Below are 17,487 nucleotides of genomic sequence, written 5' to 3'. Positions count from 1 at the left end.
TAAAGAGGAATGTGTGTGAATGTATTGTGTGGGCGAAGGTAGGAGTGGGAGGCCCTGGTGTACGCTGCTGGTTTGAGATTTAATAAACTGGGAGGGAACATTATGACTTTCGAGGGCAGACCCTTGATAGATAGATAGATAGATAGAGTTTATGACCAATAGAAATTAAGTCGTATTTTTCAGTACCCAACCAGATCAAGAATGTGTCATTCGCCTCGCCCACTTGTAAGTAAATTGGACACGAGAATTTAGCTGTTGTCAGTTTCAGATACAAGATTTGGCAATATTTTGTCAACTGTGTAGCCTGATAGTTTACATAAAGTAAAGTTATAATAGCCAACGGTGGATGATCAGGTTGGGCATTTAATAGTTTAATTGTGAACTAAATGCAGGGCTAATATTTTAGAGATTATTTATTTATTTTAGTTCGAGAGAAAAGTTGGAGGAAATCATGGTCATCACAAAAGAAGGCTGGCTGCTAGCGAGAAGCTAACCATGTTGGATACTTACCATAAATAAATATTGAAATACTGGCCAATTTAAACTGAAGAAGAGGTCGCTAAAACTACTGATTGTGAGCTTTGATACGGTTGCCTGTTGAAGTCGAAGTGTTTTCGGCTGCTTCATTTTACACTTGGGGGGATGTCGTGCAGAAGTGAAGCGGCTCGGGGGGGCACCCCTTGTCTACAACCACTTCGAGCCACTGTCCCCTTCCAGCTTCACAACAAAGCACAACCGCGCTGCAAAGATTCCAAGACTGGTAAATAAAAATTCTCATTTTGGTGCCAAATAATGTCACTTGCCAAATATTACACTATGGTGGGAATGTCGCTAGAGTTTGCATTGTTATTGCTGTCTATCACTAGTCTAACGAGTATGTGGACTATCTATTATGATTAACTGTTATAGTATCTTACGGCTTAGCTACATGGGTCTAGTTTACGTGCAGGAGCCTCTAGCCTCAATTTTTCTAAACAGACCACCGACTTTCAGTGAATATAGCCTAATTTCCACCATGCGTCAGCCATCCCCCATCCTGCTCAAGCATGTGTTTTGATGTGGTTCTCTGTAGGACCCTATAAAAGCAGAAATGTGCTACTTAATTTGAGAATACTGTCATGTTTTTTCCAATTCATTATTACAGTTCCACCACAACTGGAACATCCTCATATAAAGAGTTCTCAGTCAGTTACATCCATGTTTTATTACATCACAAATGATTGGAATGGCATCAAAAAGAGTTCTCAGTAAAAGGAACACCTATGTGAGAATGCTATTCATTGACTACAGCTCAGCGTTAAATACCGTAGTGCCCTCAAAGCTCATCACTAAGCTAAGGACCCTGGGACTAAACACCTTCCTCTGCAACTGGATCCTGGACTTCCTGACGGGCCACCCCCAGGTGGTAAGGGTAGGTAACAACACATCCGCCACGCTGATCCTCAACACAGGGGACCCTCAGGGGTGCATGTTCAGTCCACTCCTGTACTCCTGTTCACGCATGACCAGGCACGACTCCAACACCACCATTACATTTTCCGATGACACATCAATGGTAGGCCTGATCACTGACAACGATGAGACAGCCTATAGGGAGGAGGTCAGAGACCTGGCCGTGTGGTGCCAGGACAACAACCTCTCCCAACGTGATCAAGACAAAGGGGATGATTGTGGACTACAGGTAAAAAGAGGACTGAGCACGCCCCCATTCTCATCGACGGGGCTGCAGTGGAGCAAGTTGAGTGCTTCAAGTTCCTTGGTGTCCACATCCCTAACAAACTAACATGGTCCACACACACCAAGACCGTCGTGAAGAGGGCACAACAAAACCTATTCCACCTCAGGAGACATGGGTCCTCAGATCCTCAAAAGGATCTACAGCTGTGCCATCGAGAGCATCCTGACTGGCTGCATCACTGCCTGGTATTGCAACTGCTCGGCCTCCGACCGCAAGGCACTTCAGAGGGTAGTACGAACGGCCCAGTACATCACTGGGGCCAAGCTTCCTGCCATCCAGTACCTCTATACCAGGCGGTGTCAGAGGAAGACTCCAGCCACTCTAGTCATAGACTGTTCTCTCTGCTACCGCACGGCAAGCGGTACCGGAGCGCCAAGTCTAGGTCCAAGAGGCTTCTAAACAGCTTCTACCCCCAAGCCATAAGACTCCTGAACAGCTAATCAAATGGCTACCCAGACTATTTGCACCCCCCCCCCCCCCCCCCTTACACTGCTGCTACTCTCTGTTGTTATCGTCTATGCGTAGTCACTTTAATAACTCTACCTACATGTGCATATTACCTTGACTAACCGGCACACCCGCAAATTGACTCTGTACCGGTACCCCCCTGTGTATATTCTCGCTATTGTTATTTTACTGCTGCTTTTTAATTACTTGTTACTTTTATTTCTTATTCTTATTTTTCTTAACTGCATTGTTGGTTAAGGACTTGTAAGTAAGCATTTCACTGTGAGGTCTACACCTGTTGTATTCGGCTCATGTGACTAATACGATTTGATTAACCACTTTTCCATCCACAGTATTAATGCGACTAAAGTAGTACCATAAAAAATAATAAGTCACTACAGGTTGTTTCGGTACAATTTTATAAATGCCGACAGGTTATTTGTTCGTTCGACATGGTGGGATCTTTTTGTCAGTAAAATGTATTATGAGAGAAATACTGGTTGAAATGCCTTTATTAGCAAATATTGATATAATAACCACAGTGGAGGCTGGTGGGAGGTGCTGTAGGAGGACGGTCTCATTGTAAAGACTGGAATGGTATAAATGGAACAGTATCATACACATCAAATATATGGAAACTACATGTATGACTCTGTTCCATTCATTCCGTTACAGCCATTACAATGAGCCCGTCCTCCTATATCTCCTCCCACCAGCCTCCACTCAATAACCATCATATTGAAGTGAACTTGGAGTCGAGATGATATGTTGTGTGGTCCTCCCATTATTACTCGGGGAAACCATAGTTTATTAGGCTACAGATGGAATAAGTTCTGAACTTCACAAGGTGATGGAAGTGCATGGTGATCTTGATCCTCCATTCCAGTAGATAGAGGATTTTATTCTGGTGACGTGATTGATGCTTGGCTGCCGTTTGACAAATACAAATATTCTCGCTCTTATCCATTTTAATCCCATTGTGTAGACCACCCTACCCGCACTGTATCTTTGAGCTGTTGGCTAGAGCCAGAGTAAGCACATTTTCTATTTAACGCATCAGTTTTGGTGACACCTATCAAACATCGCATATATTTTGTATAGAATACTTATCGTGATTATTTTAATCAGTAAAATATCCTTGATAAGTGGTCAGTGTTATTTTTCTTTTTATTTCCCCAGCTCTAATTGTTCCTGAACTCTCTAAAGGTGTTTTAAGAGTGTAATATTTTATTACACTACCTACCTCTGTGCCCTCTCATGTGCCAATGTCAATAGAGGTTTAAAGGGACCTTTGTTTTGGGCCCTGTGGCCTGTAATTCCACAGTGTGTTTCAACAGAACACTGTAATGATGCACCAGTAACTCGAGTGCTTGTTCTGTGGTGTTTATTTATACATCCTGTCTGCCCTGGGAAGTGGGGTGGAGGGAAGTGGTATGAGTTGGGGAATAGGTTTCAGCAGTAGAATCGTTGCCAGTCTTGTGCAACATGTCTTTGGAGGGCTTTGCTGTAGGCTCAGTGGCTTGGCTCACACCTGCCAGAGATTACTTACAAAGAGCTGCCAATACACACCTACTTGTACTACGAGCTTACCAAACCTCTGCAAGGGGGGGCATTTTATGAACTCCTGCTGGTGCTAAAGTAGTTTTGAGCCTCCTTTATGTTGTGACTATTTGTTCCAACTACGTTGCACCGGTAGCCTGAGCGTTGAGTTTGTCAGACCAATATGCTGTCAAACTGGGGCACCGTCGCACAAAACAGCCCTCCATACAAGATTAGCATCTGTCTTCTGTTACAAATATTGACCTCATCACACACTCACAGTATAAAGCAGACACGTTTCATATCAGTAAATGTGATGTCTTTTGGCTGTTTCCTTAAGGCGACAGGAGCAAGTCTCGCCCCCCAAAGCCGACCATTCGTCGCACCCTGTCCCTGGATACAATTGTTGGACCATATCTGCAGGGCCGGTGGCCCAAGGAGGCAGAGAGCCAAGGAGTCACCTGTGTCAATGACAAGGCCACGCAGGTAAACTCACCGGACTCAGTCACAGCCCAAATGTGAATTTAACATTAACAGCCATTAACTCCCATAGATCTGAAACAGAGAGGAATATACTCTTGTCAAGCCTGTATTGATATTGCTTAAAAGCCGTTTGTTGCTCCCCATTCAATTTGTCACCGTTGTTGCTTACAATGGCCAGACTTCTAATCTATGAAAATGTGTGTTATAAACACTGTTGTCCTATTGTGTAATATAAAGACCAAGTGAGCTATCTGAGGCTGGTGCTGCAGGTGTCTAGCAGTTCCATTCTGAAGCTGAGGAGCAGTGGAAGGCAGCCAACTGGAAACAGTTGTTTTGTTCTCTTCATCCTCTGCTGTCTCTTCAACCTCCCCCCTACTGTATCCACCCCTCATCTAGTGCACAAAGCCTGGGCTAACCTAACCACACTCCACCACTGTGCCCTCAATCTTGACACAGTTTTATACTGAACAACCCCCCTGTCCTCTATTGTACAGAACAGACCCCTCCCCCCCTTATTGCTTTATTTAAGATGATATAACTGTCTTCTATTGTCTGCCATTATCTCCTTTCTTCAGTAATGAAACTGTCACTTTTTCCCCATACAACCAGCTTCTTGTGGATTTGGGGGAGTTCCCCTCTGCCACAAACACACAGACTTAAGAGATACCCAATCTAAAGAATTTGTAGTAACAGGTTCAAAACCCCTTTGTAATATTTAAAAGTAAATATACATCAAATCAAACACAAGGCTGAACTGGCATTCAAAGCGTTAGACACCCAGAACATTCCATCACCTTTTGACCGGATCTTTTTATAGCCTTGTGTCCCGTGATCTCTCCGGTCATGTTTGGTGGAGGGGGGAGGGGGGGGGGGGGGGGGGGGTTTAGGGAGCAGTAACACTACACCGACAAGGTTGGGTAACTGTCTGTCCCTCCGTGACACATTTAGCCACGGTGTCTGACCACGGCTCCACCAGATAGGGCGGAAGATGGCGTCAAGGTTTTTTGTCGTTTATAGCCCGGGACCGACTCTGTTACACTACTGTGTGTCATGACATCAGTGTGGAACTCTGTGAGAGGATTGAGAGCTCTAGGAGACTAGACCCAGAGAGAAGACTGCATTTTGGGGAAACGTGACCTGGAGAGGAACCTGCATTTGGAGGAGAGGAGACCCAGAGAAAATAGCTAAGTTAGGGGGAGGCAGAACAGAAAAAAGAAATTGATGTTGAGAAATTGGGCATCAGCAAGAGGATCCTGTCCAGGCTGTGTGTGAAGCAGGAGTGTGGAGACGAGGGAGGGCAGCTCAGCAGATAGACCGCCACACACCCACATCCTCCCGTCTGCCAGCAACGCTCACCCCAGGGCTTGTGGGCATTAGAGGAGTGGGGCCTATGTCGGTAGGAACGCTCCACTGTCCTCTCTTCTTCCTCCTCCTCAGGCATGTGAAGACATGGAGCTCAGTTGTGATGAATGAAGGAGGGACAGCACAGGATGTCACCATGTTGATTACCCAAACTCTGTGGCGGTCTCCTATTCTGTGTGAATACAGCTGTCACCACATGTTTTGTGTTAAACTGTGTCTGTGCTGTTGTAGTCATTTTTGCTGTAGCTGTTGTGTGATACTTGTGTATTTGCATTGCTGTGGTTCTTGTTTTACTCATTTGTAGGGGGTGTTCTCAGCAACAGTGGTTTACTCCTCGCCTGCATGTCTGCCTCTGCACAGCTGTGTGACTGGCAGGTGTGCCTGACAGCTGTAGGGCACCGCTTCTGTACTCTAGTCAAATCATGTAGCTCGGGTGCTGTTTAACTTCCATAGGTGTAAATTGTACTGTGAGAGAAGAGTAAAACGGGTTCACTGCTCTGTAATGTTCTATTGAAAGGTCAATCTTAGAACTCGTAGATAAAGTTACCAGTTGTGTAGTTAAATGATCGACAAGAACATAATGCTGTCTGACTTCAATCCAATCAGCAAAGTTTCCACAGCAAAAAACTATTTTCAAGTCAGTTTAGTTTTTCAGAAAGTGTGTTGTGTGCAGAGTTGTATAAGAAAGGTGTGGCTGGTTACTAGAACAACCCTGCTCCTTCCATAGACTCCCAGCTCCTGGGCAGAGGAGACTCGGGGAAGAAGAAGTGTTGGCGGACACAAACGCTCAGCATCATGGGGCAGCGCGGAACACTTGAGGGATGTGAGTACTTCCTTTGAATGTAAATGTTTACTAAAAAAGGTCCTTTAACCAGGAGCTTGTCAATCAAACATCATTCTCACAATACACCAGTAAAACTCAGATGGGACTATTTTTACTCTCCTGTTGTCCGCGGTGACTCGGCCAGTCACACCCCTCAATCCCAGTTGAATTATTCCTCCCCTCATTCTTTCCTCTGAAAGACAAGCGTCTCTTCTAAGTCCTTTCCCCTCTATGACTTGGCCTCAGGTGGTTAAGCTCAAGCACCAGCTGCAGAAGCGCTCCCGACACGCCCCTCCCTCTGGGGGATATGAGCGTCCCCACCACCCCCTACCTGGAGGCCATGTACCAGGCGCTACACAGGTACGTCCTATACAGCCCTCCCCATAATACTGTGGATTTGATTTGCACTCTGAACCCGTCCTTATTGATACTGCAACTTGTTTACTTGAATTGAAAATGTTATTTTTGAATTTGAATGTCCCCTGGATGACTGTAACGTAAGGTCATGTATGCAGACAGTGGGACCCAGGAGGTGTTCAGAGTATTTACTGACACAGAACACTGATGGTTGGCCTTCTGAGTTTCTCAGGCAGAGTAGAGAGACGTTAGCAACAGGGCTAGAAAAACAGCACTGCTTTTCTTAGGAGCTGGTGTCATCAAGCTGCCTGGTTGCACCATCGCCACGCTATGACAGGAATGCACATTGACAGGAATACACTCGTACTCATACACGTAGCTACATGGCCTTTGGTACATACGCTTACACTCAAGCCCCTTTGTGTGGAACAGATCAAATCAGACCATACACACTCCTGTGCTCCATTTTCATGTGTCTTGGGTGACCCCCCCCCCCCCCCCAGACGGTGCCCCTGAGCAGGTTGGCCCCTCGGCTGCGGCGCAGTGTGGAAGGTCTGAACCTGGAGCTGGAGGGGGTCTTTGTGTCAGAGACACCTGAGGACCAGCACAAGGTGAGCATGTTTAAATACAGCCAATCTGCTTGGGTACCGGCTGGCTTAGTTTCATTATCTCAACCCTCTATGGATCCACTGGATTCCCCTATTGACCGCCAGTTAGCCCATATTTCTCTCCAGTGGCCAGTGTCCCATAGCCTCACCGTACCCTCTCCCTGTTCCCCTGTTAGATCCTGGATGTCCCAGATGGCCACAGAGCCCCAGTTCCTGCCCAGAGGTGCAGCAGTGGTACCCAGAGTGAGCCCTCCCCTGCATCGTTCGACTCTGCTTTGCTCTCTCCATCTGAGTCTCCCTGTGCCCTGAACACAGCTCTACTCTCCCCATCTCAGTCTCCCTGCCCCATGGGAGAGCCAGGTGAGTAAATGGATGGTTTGTTGAATGACTTAAATACCGTAGTGGACCTTTTTAAATCATGTTTTTTCCTCTCTGTGCAGACCCTGTGGACTGTGAGACCGTGTGCCCCTCTCCAGTTGTTCTGGACCCCTCTCTGTTGCAGCCCTCCTCCTCCCCTCGTCCCAACAAGACCTACTCCTTCCAGAGGGAGCCTCCTGAAGGCTGTGAGCGAGTACGCGTAGTGTGTGAAGAGGCTATGTGAGTGTTGAAACGCACACAGACTTTGTGTAATTAGAAATGATTTGGGCTAATCGTCTCTCTTTCTGTCCTTCAACCCCAGGTCTCCCTGTCAGAGAGAGCCTCTCCTCCAGGTATCCTGCCCTGACCCCAACAAGGTGAATTTCACTCCCCATGGAGGCTCTGCCTTCTGCCCTGTCAGTCTGCTCAAGCCCCTGCTGCCCTCCATGGACCTCCTGTTCCGCGGCCTGTCAGTCTCGCCTGTCACAGGCTGCTCAGGTCAAGGCTCTGCCCCCTACCAGACAGTTGGGCATTCGGTTGGTGGCTACATGAGTGGACCCCTCCAGGACACAACCACCATGTGACTGTGGAGATGGGGTTGTTCTCAGACTAATGAGGATGGATTTATCCTAATAGGAGATTAAATCAAGATGGCTGCCACCACCTTGTCTGGGACTGTTATGACAAGCCTCCAGATCTATTCACCTAAGATCAACAAAAAGAGAGACCTCTATAGTGGGTTCTCTGTGGGATCAGGATCAAATCTGTCATTGGTGTTCTATCCCGATTCTCAGAGGGACTTGCTGCTCTGGGTACAGTGATAGTCACTTGCCCCCTTGGTTAGGGGGGGGAAATAAGTTGTACAAATGTTTGTGTGTGACATTATTTTTATTCTACACAACTTGGCCTTGCTCTGATACTCTTAGATTTGTTATAGCTAGAGCTTGGAGTCAGAGATGTACTAATTAGTGATGCCCGGATTGACTCATAACCTGCGGTTATATCCGCGGGGTGGACGGGTTTAGAGTCATTAAATATTGTGTGGCGGGTGGGTGGCAGGCTGGTTGAATAAAGAGAAACAATACCTTAAATCCATAAATGTGTAATTATTGTGCAATTTATAAAGGCTACATTGAGGTTCATCTTTCATTATTTTAGGCTATCTGGTATTAGTGCATAAACCTAATCTTCAGTGCTTAACTGTAGGCACGCCAAATAGCCCACACAGCCAATCGCCAAATAATACTTTTGGGAACAGGCAGAAAAAGTTAACATCAATCCACGGAGGCAAAAAGGACATTGTTGAAGTTCAAATTCAATAAGACAAAAGCTACGACAGGACAGTTGAAAACAAAGAGAAGGGAGGGCCAGAAAAGTAATGTTTGGAAAATATTTGGTTAAGTGGTAAAAGAGGATGACAGGGGTGTTATGTGTGATTGTGAGGGTCATTACAAGACAGGACTTCAAATAGGCCTATGGCATGTCAAGGGAACTGTGAAATCTGGGCACTGACTTGTAGGTCTATAACCTCTCACATAGCCTTAATAATAACTCCTGCAGAATTAAGCATTTCTTGCAGTAAAATTATACACTAAATGTAGGGCTAAATTTGGAACAGGAGTGCAGAAATATGATTTATTAATGCATCTTGAGAGAATGCAATGCTCAGATAACATCTGTAGAGGTGCTGTCTTCATCATAAAAGCTGATAGTATTTCAACTACATAAAAAATGCATCAAAGCCGAACTGAAATCTTATCAGAAACACGGGTCGTTTTCACAGCTTTTTTCCCATGCAGCTGGTCAAACTGATGTCATTTGGACGGAAAATCTTTCCCTTATAATTTTTTTGTTGCGTTATTGTATTTTCTCCCCAGTCCCTAAATGTCTTTTCTCCGCGAAAGATGACAGAGAACTGTACCAATGTCAACTAGATTGAAGCATTCATTCTATCGATCTATTACATTATTCTGTTGAGCAAGGGTTTATTTAGTCTTCTAGGGCAACATAAACTCAGCAAAAAGAAACGTCCTCTCACTGTCAACTGCGTTTATTTTCAGCAAACTTAACATGTGTAAATATTTGTATGAACATAAGATTCAACAACTGAGACACAAACTGAACAAGTTCCACAGACATGTGACTAACAGAAATGGAACAATGTGTCCCTGAACAAAAGGGGAGTCAAGATCAAAAGTAACAGTCAGTATCTGGTGTGGCCACCAGCTGCATTAAGTACTGCAGTGCATCTCCTCATTGACTGCACCGGATTTGCCAGTTCTTGCTGTGAGATGTTACCCCACTCTTCTATCAAGGCACTGACAAGTTCCCAGACATTTCTGGGGGGAATGGCCCTAGCCCTCACCCTCCGATCCAACAGGTCCCAGACGTGCTCAATGGGATTGAGATCTGGGGTCTTCACTGGCCATGGCAGAACACTGACATTCCTGTCTTGCTGGAAATCATGCACAGAACGAGCAGTATGGCTGGTGGCTTTGTCATGCTGGAGGGTCATGTCAGGATGAGCCTGCAGGAAGGGTACCACATGAGGGAGGAGGATGTCTTCCCTGTAACGCACAGCGTTAAGATTGCCTGCAATGACAACAAGCTCAGTCCGATGATGCTGTGACACACTGACCCCAGACGGACCCTCCACCTCCAAATCAATCCCACTCCAGAGTACAGGCCTCGGTGTAACGCTCATTCCTTCAACGATAAATGCAAATCTGACCACCCCTGGTGAGACAAATCAGTGAAGAGCACTTTTTGTCAGTCCTATCTGGTCCAGCGACGGTGGGTTTGTGCCCATAGACGACGTTGTTGCCGGTGAGGACCTGCCTTACAACAGGCCTACAAGCCCTCAGTCCAGCCTCTCTCAGCCTATTGCGGACAGTCTGAGCACTGATGGAGGGATTGCTGCCTGCAACATCCTCCAGCATGACCGGTTTGGCGGTGGGTCAGTCATGGTGTAGGGTGGAATTTCTTTGGGGGGCCGCACAGCCCTCCATATGCTCGCCCGAGGTAGCCTGACTGCCATTAGGTACCGAGATGAGATCCTCAGACCCCTTGTGAGACCATATGCTGGTGCGGTTGGCCCTGGGTTCCTCCTAATGCAAGACAATGCTAGACCTCGTGTTGCTGGAGTGTGTCAGCAGTTCCTGCAAGAGGAAGGCATTGATGCTATGGACTGGCCCGCCCGTTCCCCAGACCTGAATCCAATTGAGCACATCTGGGACATCATGTCTCGCTCCATCCACCAACGCCACGTTGCACCACAGACTGTCCAGGAGTTGGCGGATGCTTTAGTCCAGGTCTGGGAGGAGATCCCCAGGAGACCATCCGCCACCTCATCAGGAGCATGCCCAGGCGTTGTAGGGAGGTCATACAGGCACGTGGAGGCCACACACACTACTGAGCCTCATTTTGACTTGTTTTAAGGACATTACATCAAAGTTGGATCAGCCTGTAGTGTGGTTTTCCACTTTAATTTTGAGTGTGACTCCAAATCCAGACCTCCATGGGTTGATAAATTGGATTTCCATTGATTATTTTTGTGTGATTTTGTTGTCAGCACATTCAACTATGTAAAGAAAAAAGTATTAAATAAGATTATTTATTTCATTCAGATCTAGGATGTGTTGTTTAAGTGTTCCCTTTATTTTTTTGAGCAGTATATTTATGCTCAGTGTGTCGTCGGGATCCTTGTTGGAGAGTTTTTGTCCTGTTCTCTCTCTCTCTCTCTCTCTCGGTTAGGATGGATCTTTCAAAGCGACATTCATTAATGTCGTTATAGAATGGATGTTTCGGCGGTCTTCGCGTTCAATGATATAATTTACTTAGCTGCCGACTAATAAATAATATCAAAGACTTGTTCTTATTCTGTCGGTCTCGATAGTCTAAAAGTTAACTTTCAGTAGAGGAATTGGATGGTCAAACCTATTGGCCAACTCGCAATGGAGTGGAGGCCTGGTCTGATGAAAGAAAATCAGGGTGGGGGTTTTATACGTGAACATAGAACAGGCTTGTCACATGATGCCTGGTCCTGTCTGTGTCCCTGGGGGCGTGCCGATGACTGATTTAAGCTTTGAACAGAAATACATTCTATCACATTAACATCAGTACATAGCATCTCAACGTATTCCAAATAGCTTTATCCTTATTAATACATTTTATACAACCATTTAGATGCAAGTCCCATAGCTGAGGCTATTATATAAACAGTTTTATGGTAATATGGCTATATTGTCTCTTCTGAGTATCACAAAATTGTACCAAGCGGACCAGTTTGTAGCTGGATTCTTCACCGATCTTTTATACCTTCTCCAGAACATAAATGTCGTTCGGTTCCCCAATTCTGGGAGTTGGAAGAATTTCCTTGGTCTCTCTATGAAACCCCTCTGTGTCTCAACTGGGCCAGGCGGCAGGACATTCTCCTTTAGAATTTTACGACCGTTTTCACAGGGCCTGGGTAGGGAGAGGTAGGCAGGGGGATGGTGCAAGGGGGAGGGGGTCAACTGTGCTCCCTGTTCCCAGAGAGAGGGCAACGTCATGACACTCTACATACATGCACACACACTCACATACAATCATAAACAGAGTAGCAGCAGTGTAAACGATCATACACTGAGTATACAAAACATTAAGGACACCTGCTCTTTCCATGACAGACTGACGCGGTGAATCCAGGTGAAAGCTATGATCCCTTATTGATGTCACTTGTTAAATCCACTTCAATCAGTGTGGATGAAGAGGAGGAGACAGGTTAAAGAAGGATTTTTAAGCCTTGAGACAATTAAGACGTGTGTGTGTGTGTGACATCATTTTTAAGTGCCTTTGAACAGGTTATGGTAGTAGGTGCCAAGCGCACCGGTTTGTGTCAAGAACTGCAACGCGGTTGGGTTTTTCACGCTCAACAGTTTCCTGTGTGTATCAAGAATGGTCCACCACCCAAAGGACATCCAGCCAACGTGACACAACTGTGGCAAGCATTTAGGTCTACATGGGCCAGAATCCCTGTGGAACTCTTTCAACACCTTGTAAAGTCCATGCCCGATGAATTCAGGCTGTTCTGAGGGCGAAAGGGGCAGAGCGGGGGCGCTACTCAATAATTAGGAAGAGGTTTCTGATGTTGGGTATACTCTGTGCATATCCTATGCCTAGTCACCTTACCCCTATACAGTTGAAGTCGGAAGTTTACATACACCTTAGCCAAATACATTTAAACTCAGTTTCACAATTCCTGACTTTTAATCCTGGTAAAAAATTCCCTGTCTTAGGTCAGTTAGGATCCCCACTTTATTTTAAGAACGTGAAATGTCAGAATAATAGTAGAGAGAGAGAGTGATTTATTTCAGCTTTTATTTCTTTCATCACATTCCCAGTGGGTCAGAAGTGTACATGCACTCAATTAGTATTTGGTAGCATTGCCTTTTAAATTGTTTAACTTGGGTCAAACGTTTCGGGTAGCCTTCCACAAGCTTCCCACAGTAAGTTGGGTGAATTTTGGCCCATTCCTCCTGACCGAGCTGGTGGAACTGAGACAGGTTTGTAAGCCTCCTTACTCGCACACGCTTTTTCAGTTCTGCCCACAAATTTTCTATAGGATTGAGGTCAGGGCTTTGTGACAGCCATTCCAATACCTTGACTTTGTTGCCCTTAAGCCATTTTGCCACAACTTTGGAAGTATGCTTGGGGTCATTCTTCATTTGGAAGACCCATTTGCGACCAAGCTTTAACTTCCTGACTGATGTCTTGAGATGTTGCTTAAATATATCCACATAATTTTCCTCCTCATGATGCAATCAGTCAGTGATTCTCTCGTTAACACAGATGTGAGTGTTGACGAGGACAAGGCTGGAGATCACTCTGTCCCCTCCTGCAGCAAAGCACCCCCACAACATGATGCTGCCACCCCGGTGCTTCACGTTATGGATGGGGTTCTTCGGCTTGCAAGCCTCCCCCTTTTACCACCAAACATAACGATGTTCATTATGGCCAGACAGTTCTATTTTTGTTTCATCAGACCAGAGGACATTTCTCCAAAAAGTACGATCTTTGTCCCCATGTGCAGTTGCAAACCGTAGTCTGGCTTTTTTATGGCGGTTTTGGAGCAGGGGCTACTTCCTTGCTGAGCGGCCTTTCAGGTTATGTCAATATAGGACTCGTTTTACTGTGGATATAGATACTTTTGTACCTGTTTCCTCCAGCATCTTGATTTTCACTTTTCGCACCACAGTACGTTCATCTCTAGGAGACAGAACATGTCTCCTTCCTGAGCGGTATGACGGCTGCGTGGTCCCATGGTGTTTATACTTGCATACTATTGTTTGTACAGATGAACGTGGTACCTTCAGGCGTTTGGAAACTGCTCCCAAGGATGAAACAGACTTGTGGAGTTTTACAATGATGTCAAGCAAAGAGGCACTGAGTTTGAAGGAAGGCCTTGAAATACATCCACGGGTAGACCTCCAATTGACTTAAATGATGTCAATTAGCCTAACAGAAACCTCTAAAGCCATGACATCATTTTCTGGAATTTTCCAAGCTGTTTAAAGGTACAGTCAACTTAGTGTATGTAAAATTCTGACCCACTGGAATTGTGACACAGTGAATTATAAGTGAAATCTGTCTGTAAACAATTGTTGGAAAAATGACTTGTGTCATGCACAAAGTAGATGTCCTAACCGACTTGCCAAAACTATAGTTTATTAACAAGGAATTTGTGGTGTGGTTGGAAAACAAGTTTTAATGACTCCAACCTAAATGCATGTAAACTTCAACTGTACGTACAGTCGTGGCCAAAAGTTTTGAGAATGACACAAATATTAATTTTCACGAAGTCTGCTGCCTCAGTTTGTATGATGGCAATTTGCATATACTCCAGAATGTTATGACGAGTGATCAGACAAATTGCAATTAATTGCAAAGTCCCTCTTTGCCATGCAAATGAACTGAATCCCCCAAAAACATTTCCACTGCATTTCAGCTCTGCCACAAAAGGACCAGCTGACATCATGTCAGTGATTCTCTTGTTAACACAGGTGTGAGTGTTGACGAGGACAAGGCTGGAGATCACTCTGTCATGCTGATTGAGTTTGAATAACAGACTGGAAGCGTCAGTTTGTCAGTAGGGCTCAGGTCAGACGCTGTAGTGTTGGGCTAGATTATATCCCCTGTTATTACTAGGCTGTAACAGAGGGGGTAACAGAGGTCAACCATCTCTCCATCTCTCTCTCTCTCTCCCTCTCTCTCTCTCTCTCTCTCTCTCTCTCCTCTCTCTGTGTCGCCCCCCCTGTTGGATTGGGGAACAGAGTAGAGGTTAACCATCTCTCTCTCTCTGTGTCGCCCCCCCCCTGTTGGATCGGGGAACAGAGTAGAGGTGAACTTTCTGGATATGTTAATGTTCTCGTTGTCATGCATGCGCCCATAAATGTTTAAAAGCCCTGCGGGTATGGTGCTGGAATCCATGTCTTGAAGTTTCCCCCTGTTTGTTACGAGAGAGAGGAGCGATGTGCTGATTGAGTTCGAATAACAGACTGGAAGCTTCAAAAGGAGGGTGGTGCTTGGAATCATTGTTCTTTCTCTGTCAACCATGCTTACCTGCAAGGAAACATGTGGCGTCATCATTGCTTTGCACAAAAAGGGCTTCACAGGCAAGGATATTGCTGCCAGTAAGATTGCACCTAAATCAACCATTTATCGGATCATCAAGAACTTCAAGGAGAGCAGTTCAATTGTTGTGAAGAAGGCTTCAGGGCGCCCAAGAAAGTCCAGCAAGCACCAGGACCGTCTCCTAAAGTTGATTCAGCTGCGGGATCGGGGAACCACCAGTAGAGAGCTTGCTCAGGAATGGCAGCAGGCAGATGTGATTGCATCTGCACACACAGTGAGGCGAAGACTTTTGGAGGATGGCCTGGTGTCAAGAAGGGCAGCAAAGAAGCCACTTCTCTCCAGGAAAAACATCAGGGACAGACTGATATTCTACAAAAGGTACAGTGATTGGACTGCTGAGGGCTGGGGTAAAGTCATTTTCTCTGATGACTCCCCTTACCGATTCTTTGGGGCATCCGGAAAAAAGCTTGTCCGGAGAAGACAAAGTGAGCGCTACCATCAGTCCTGTGTCATGCCAAAAGTAAAGCATCCTGAGACCATCCATGTGTGGGGTTGCTTCTCAGCCAAGGGAGTGGGCTCACTCACAATCTTGCCTAAGAACACAGCCATGAATAAAGAATGGTACCAACACATCCTCCGAGAGTAACTTCACCCAACCATCCAGGAACAGTTTGGTGATGAACAATGCCTTTTCCAGCATGATGGAGCACCTTGCCATAGGGTAAAAGTGATAACTAAGTGGTTTGGGGAACAAAACATCGATATTTTGGGTCCATGTCCAGGAAACTCCCCAGACCTTAATCCCATTGAGAACTTGTGGTCAATCCTCAAGAGGCGGGTGGACAAACAAAAACCCACAAATTCTGACAAACTCCAAGCGTTGATTATGCAAGAATGTGCTGCCATCAGTCAGGATGTGGCCTAGAAGTTAATTGACAGCATGCCAGTGCGGATTGCAGAGGTCTTGAAAAAGAAGGGTCAACACTGCAAATATTGACTCTTTGCATCAACTTCATGTAATTGTCAATAAAAGCCTTTGACACTTATGAAACGCTTGTAATTATACTTCAGTATTCCATAGTAACATCTGACAAAAATATCAAAAGACACTGAAGCAGCAAACTTTGTGGAAATTAATATTTGCCTCATTCTCAAAACTTTTGGCCACGACTGTACATTATGGCCTTTCTCTTGCATTTCAAAGATGATGGTACAAAAAAAATACAAAAAAACGCATGTTTTTTTCTTTGTATTATCTTTAACCAGGTCTAATGTGTTATTCTCCAAAATTCTTTTCACATTTCCACAAACTTCAAAGTGTTTCCTTTCAAATAGTATCAAGAATATCCTTGCTTCAGGTCCTGAGCTACAAGTAGTTAGATTTGGGTATGTCATTTTAGGCGAAATTTGGAAAAAAGGGGCGGATCCTTAAGAGGTTTTTAATCACATAAAAGTTGGGCGGTTGCGGATGGGTTATTAACAATTGCGGGAGTGTACGGGTGAACGAACAGCTGACCTGCACACCACTTGTACTTATTGTAGCAATACGCATGCCCCGCACACCAACATTAAAGATTTCTACTTTTTCAGACATCTATTTCCTGTGTTTGACGGGTGTAAAACCCCATTTGTCACTTAAATTTCCTTGGATTGATTGCTTTCGTTTTACTCTGGTGACTTTTTCCCACTCTTGCTTGTGCCATTCGTTTTTCCCTGTTAACGTAACCACCGCGGAAATGTTTGTATTGACCTGTGAAACACACTCTGGTGATGCTGAAATGGGTTCAATGTTATACATTGGCTTTACGTTGCATCTATAAAAAAGCTAACGCTTTGTTAAGCACCATCTCGACAGTTGCATCCCAAGAAAGATAACTGTATCATTGTGGGTGTGGATATTTTTGTGCAATTTAAAAAAATGAATGAATTAATGCAGTGTAAATATTTACACATGTGATGCGCTAAAATAAAAGCAACTAGAGAAAAGGAACACTCGGACTATAGTGATATTATGTATGATCTCAAGAACAATGTAAAGAATGCATTGATCGGTGTGATCTAGAGACATGCGTTTTGATTTTAAATGCATTTTTGATTGCGGCCCTGTTCCTACCCTTTATATCTTTATATAAATGTATTGATGTATGCAAATACACCCAGTG

The 17,487-nt window shown here is 45.1% G+C and overlaps 1 protein-coding gene across 1 annotated transcript; it reads left to right on the top strand.

Moving 5' to 3' along the window:
- Positions 1-283: 283 nt before the first annotated feature.
- On the top strand, positions 284-8,805 carry LOC106601598 (protein FAM117A). Its single transcript, XM_014193929.3, has 8 exons — positions 284-760; positions 4,065-4,210; positions 6,297-6,392; positions 6,639-6,752; positions 7,253-7,360; positions 7,534-7,717; positions 7,798-7,954; positions 8,037-8,805. Exons 1-8 carry the CDS (start codon positions 643-645, stop codon positions 8,296-8,298), a joined length of 1,185 nt encoding a protein of 394 aa, XP_014049404.3. The 5' UTR covers positions 284-642; the 3' UTR covers positions 8,299-8,805.
- The last annotated feature ends 8,682 nt before the right edge of the window (positions 8,806-17,487 follow it).

This window comes from Salmo salar, chromosome 06 (assembly GCF_965601325.2).
Source record: "Salmo salar chromosome 06, fSalSal1, whole genome shotgun sequence".
NCBI classification, from domain to species: Eukaryota; Metazoa; Chordata; class Actinopteri; order Salmoniformes; family Salmonidae; genus Salmo; species Salmo salar.
Note: the sequence above shows the minus strand (reverse complement) of the source record. Positions and strands in the feature narration are given on the sequence as shown.

Coding starts and splice junctions, on each gene's coding strand:
- LOC106601598 (XM_014193929.3), top strand. CDS start 643: ATGTCGTGCAGAAGTGAAGCGGCTCGGGGGGGCACCCCTTGTCTACAA. Junction 7,361..7,533: donor CACCTGAGGACCAGCACAAG/GTGAGCATGTTT, acceptor TTCCCCTGTTAG/ATCCTGGATGTCCCAGATGG. Junction 7,718..7,797: donor CTGCCCCATGGGAGAGCCAG/GTGAGTAAATGG, acceptor CTCTCTGTGCAG/ACCCTGTGGACTGTGAGACC.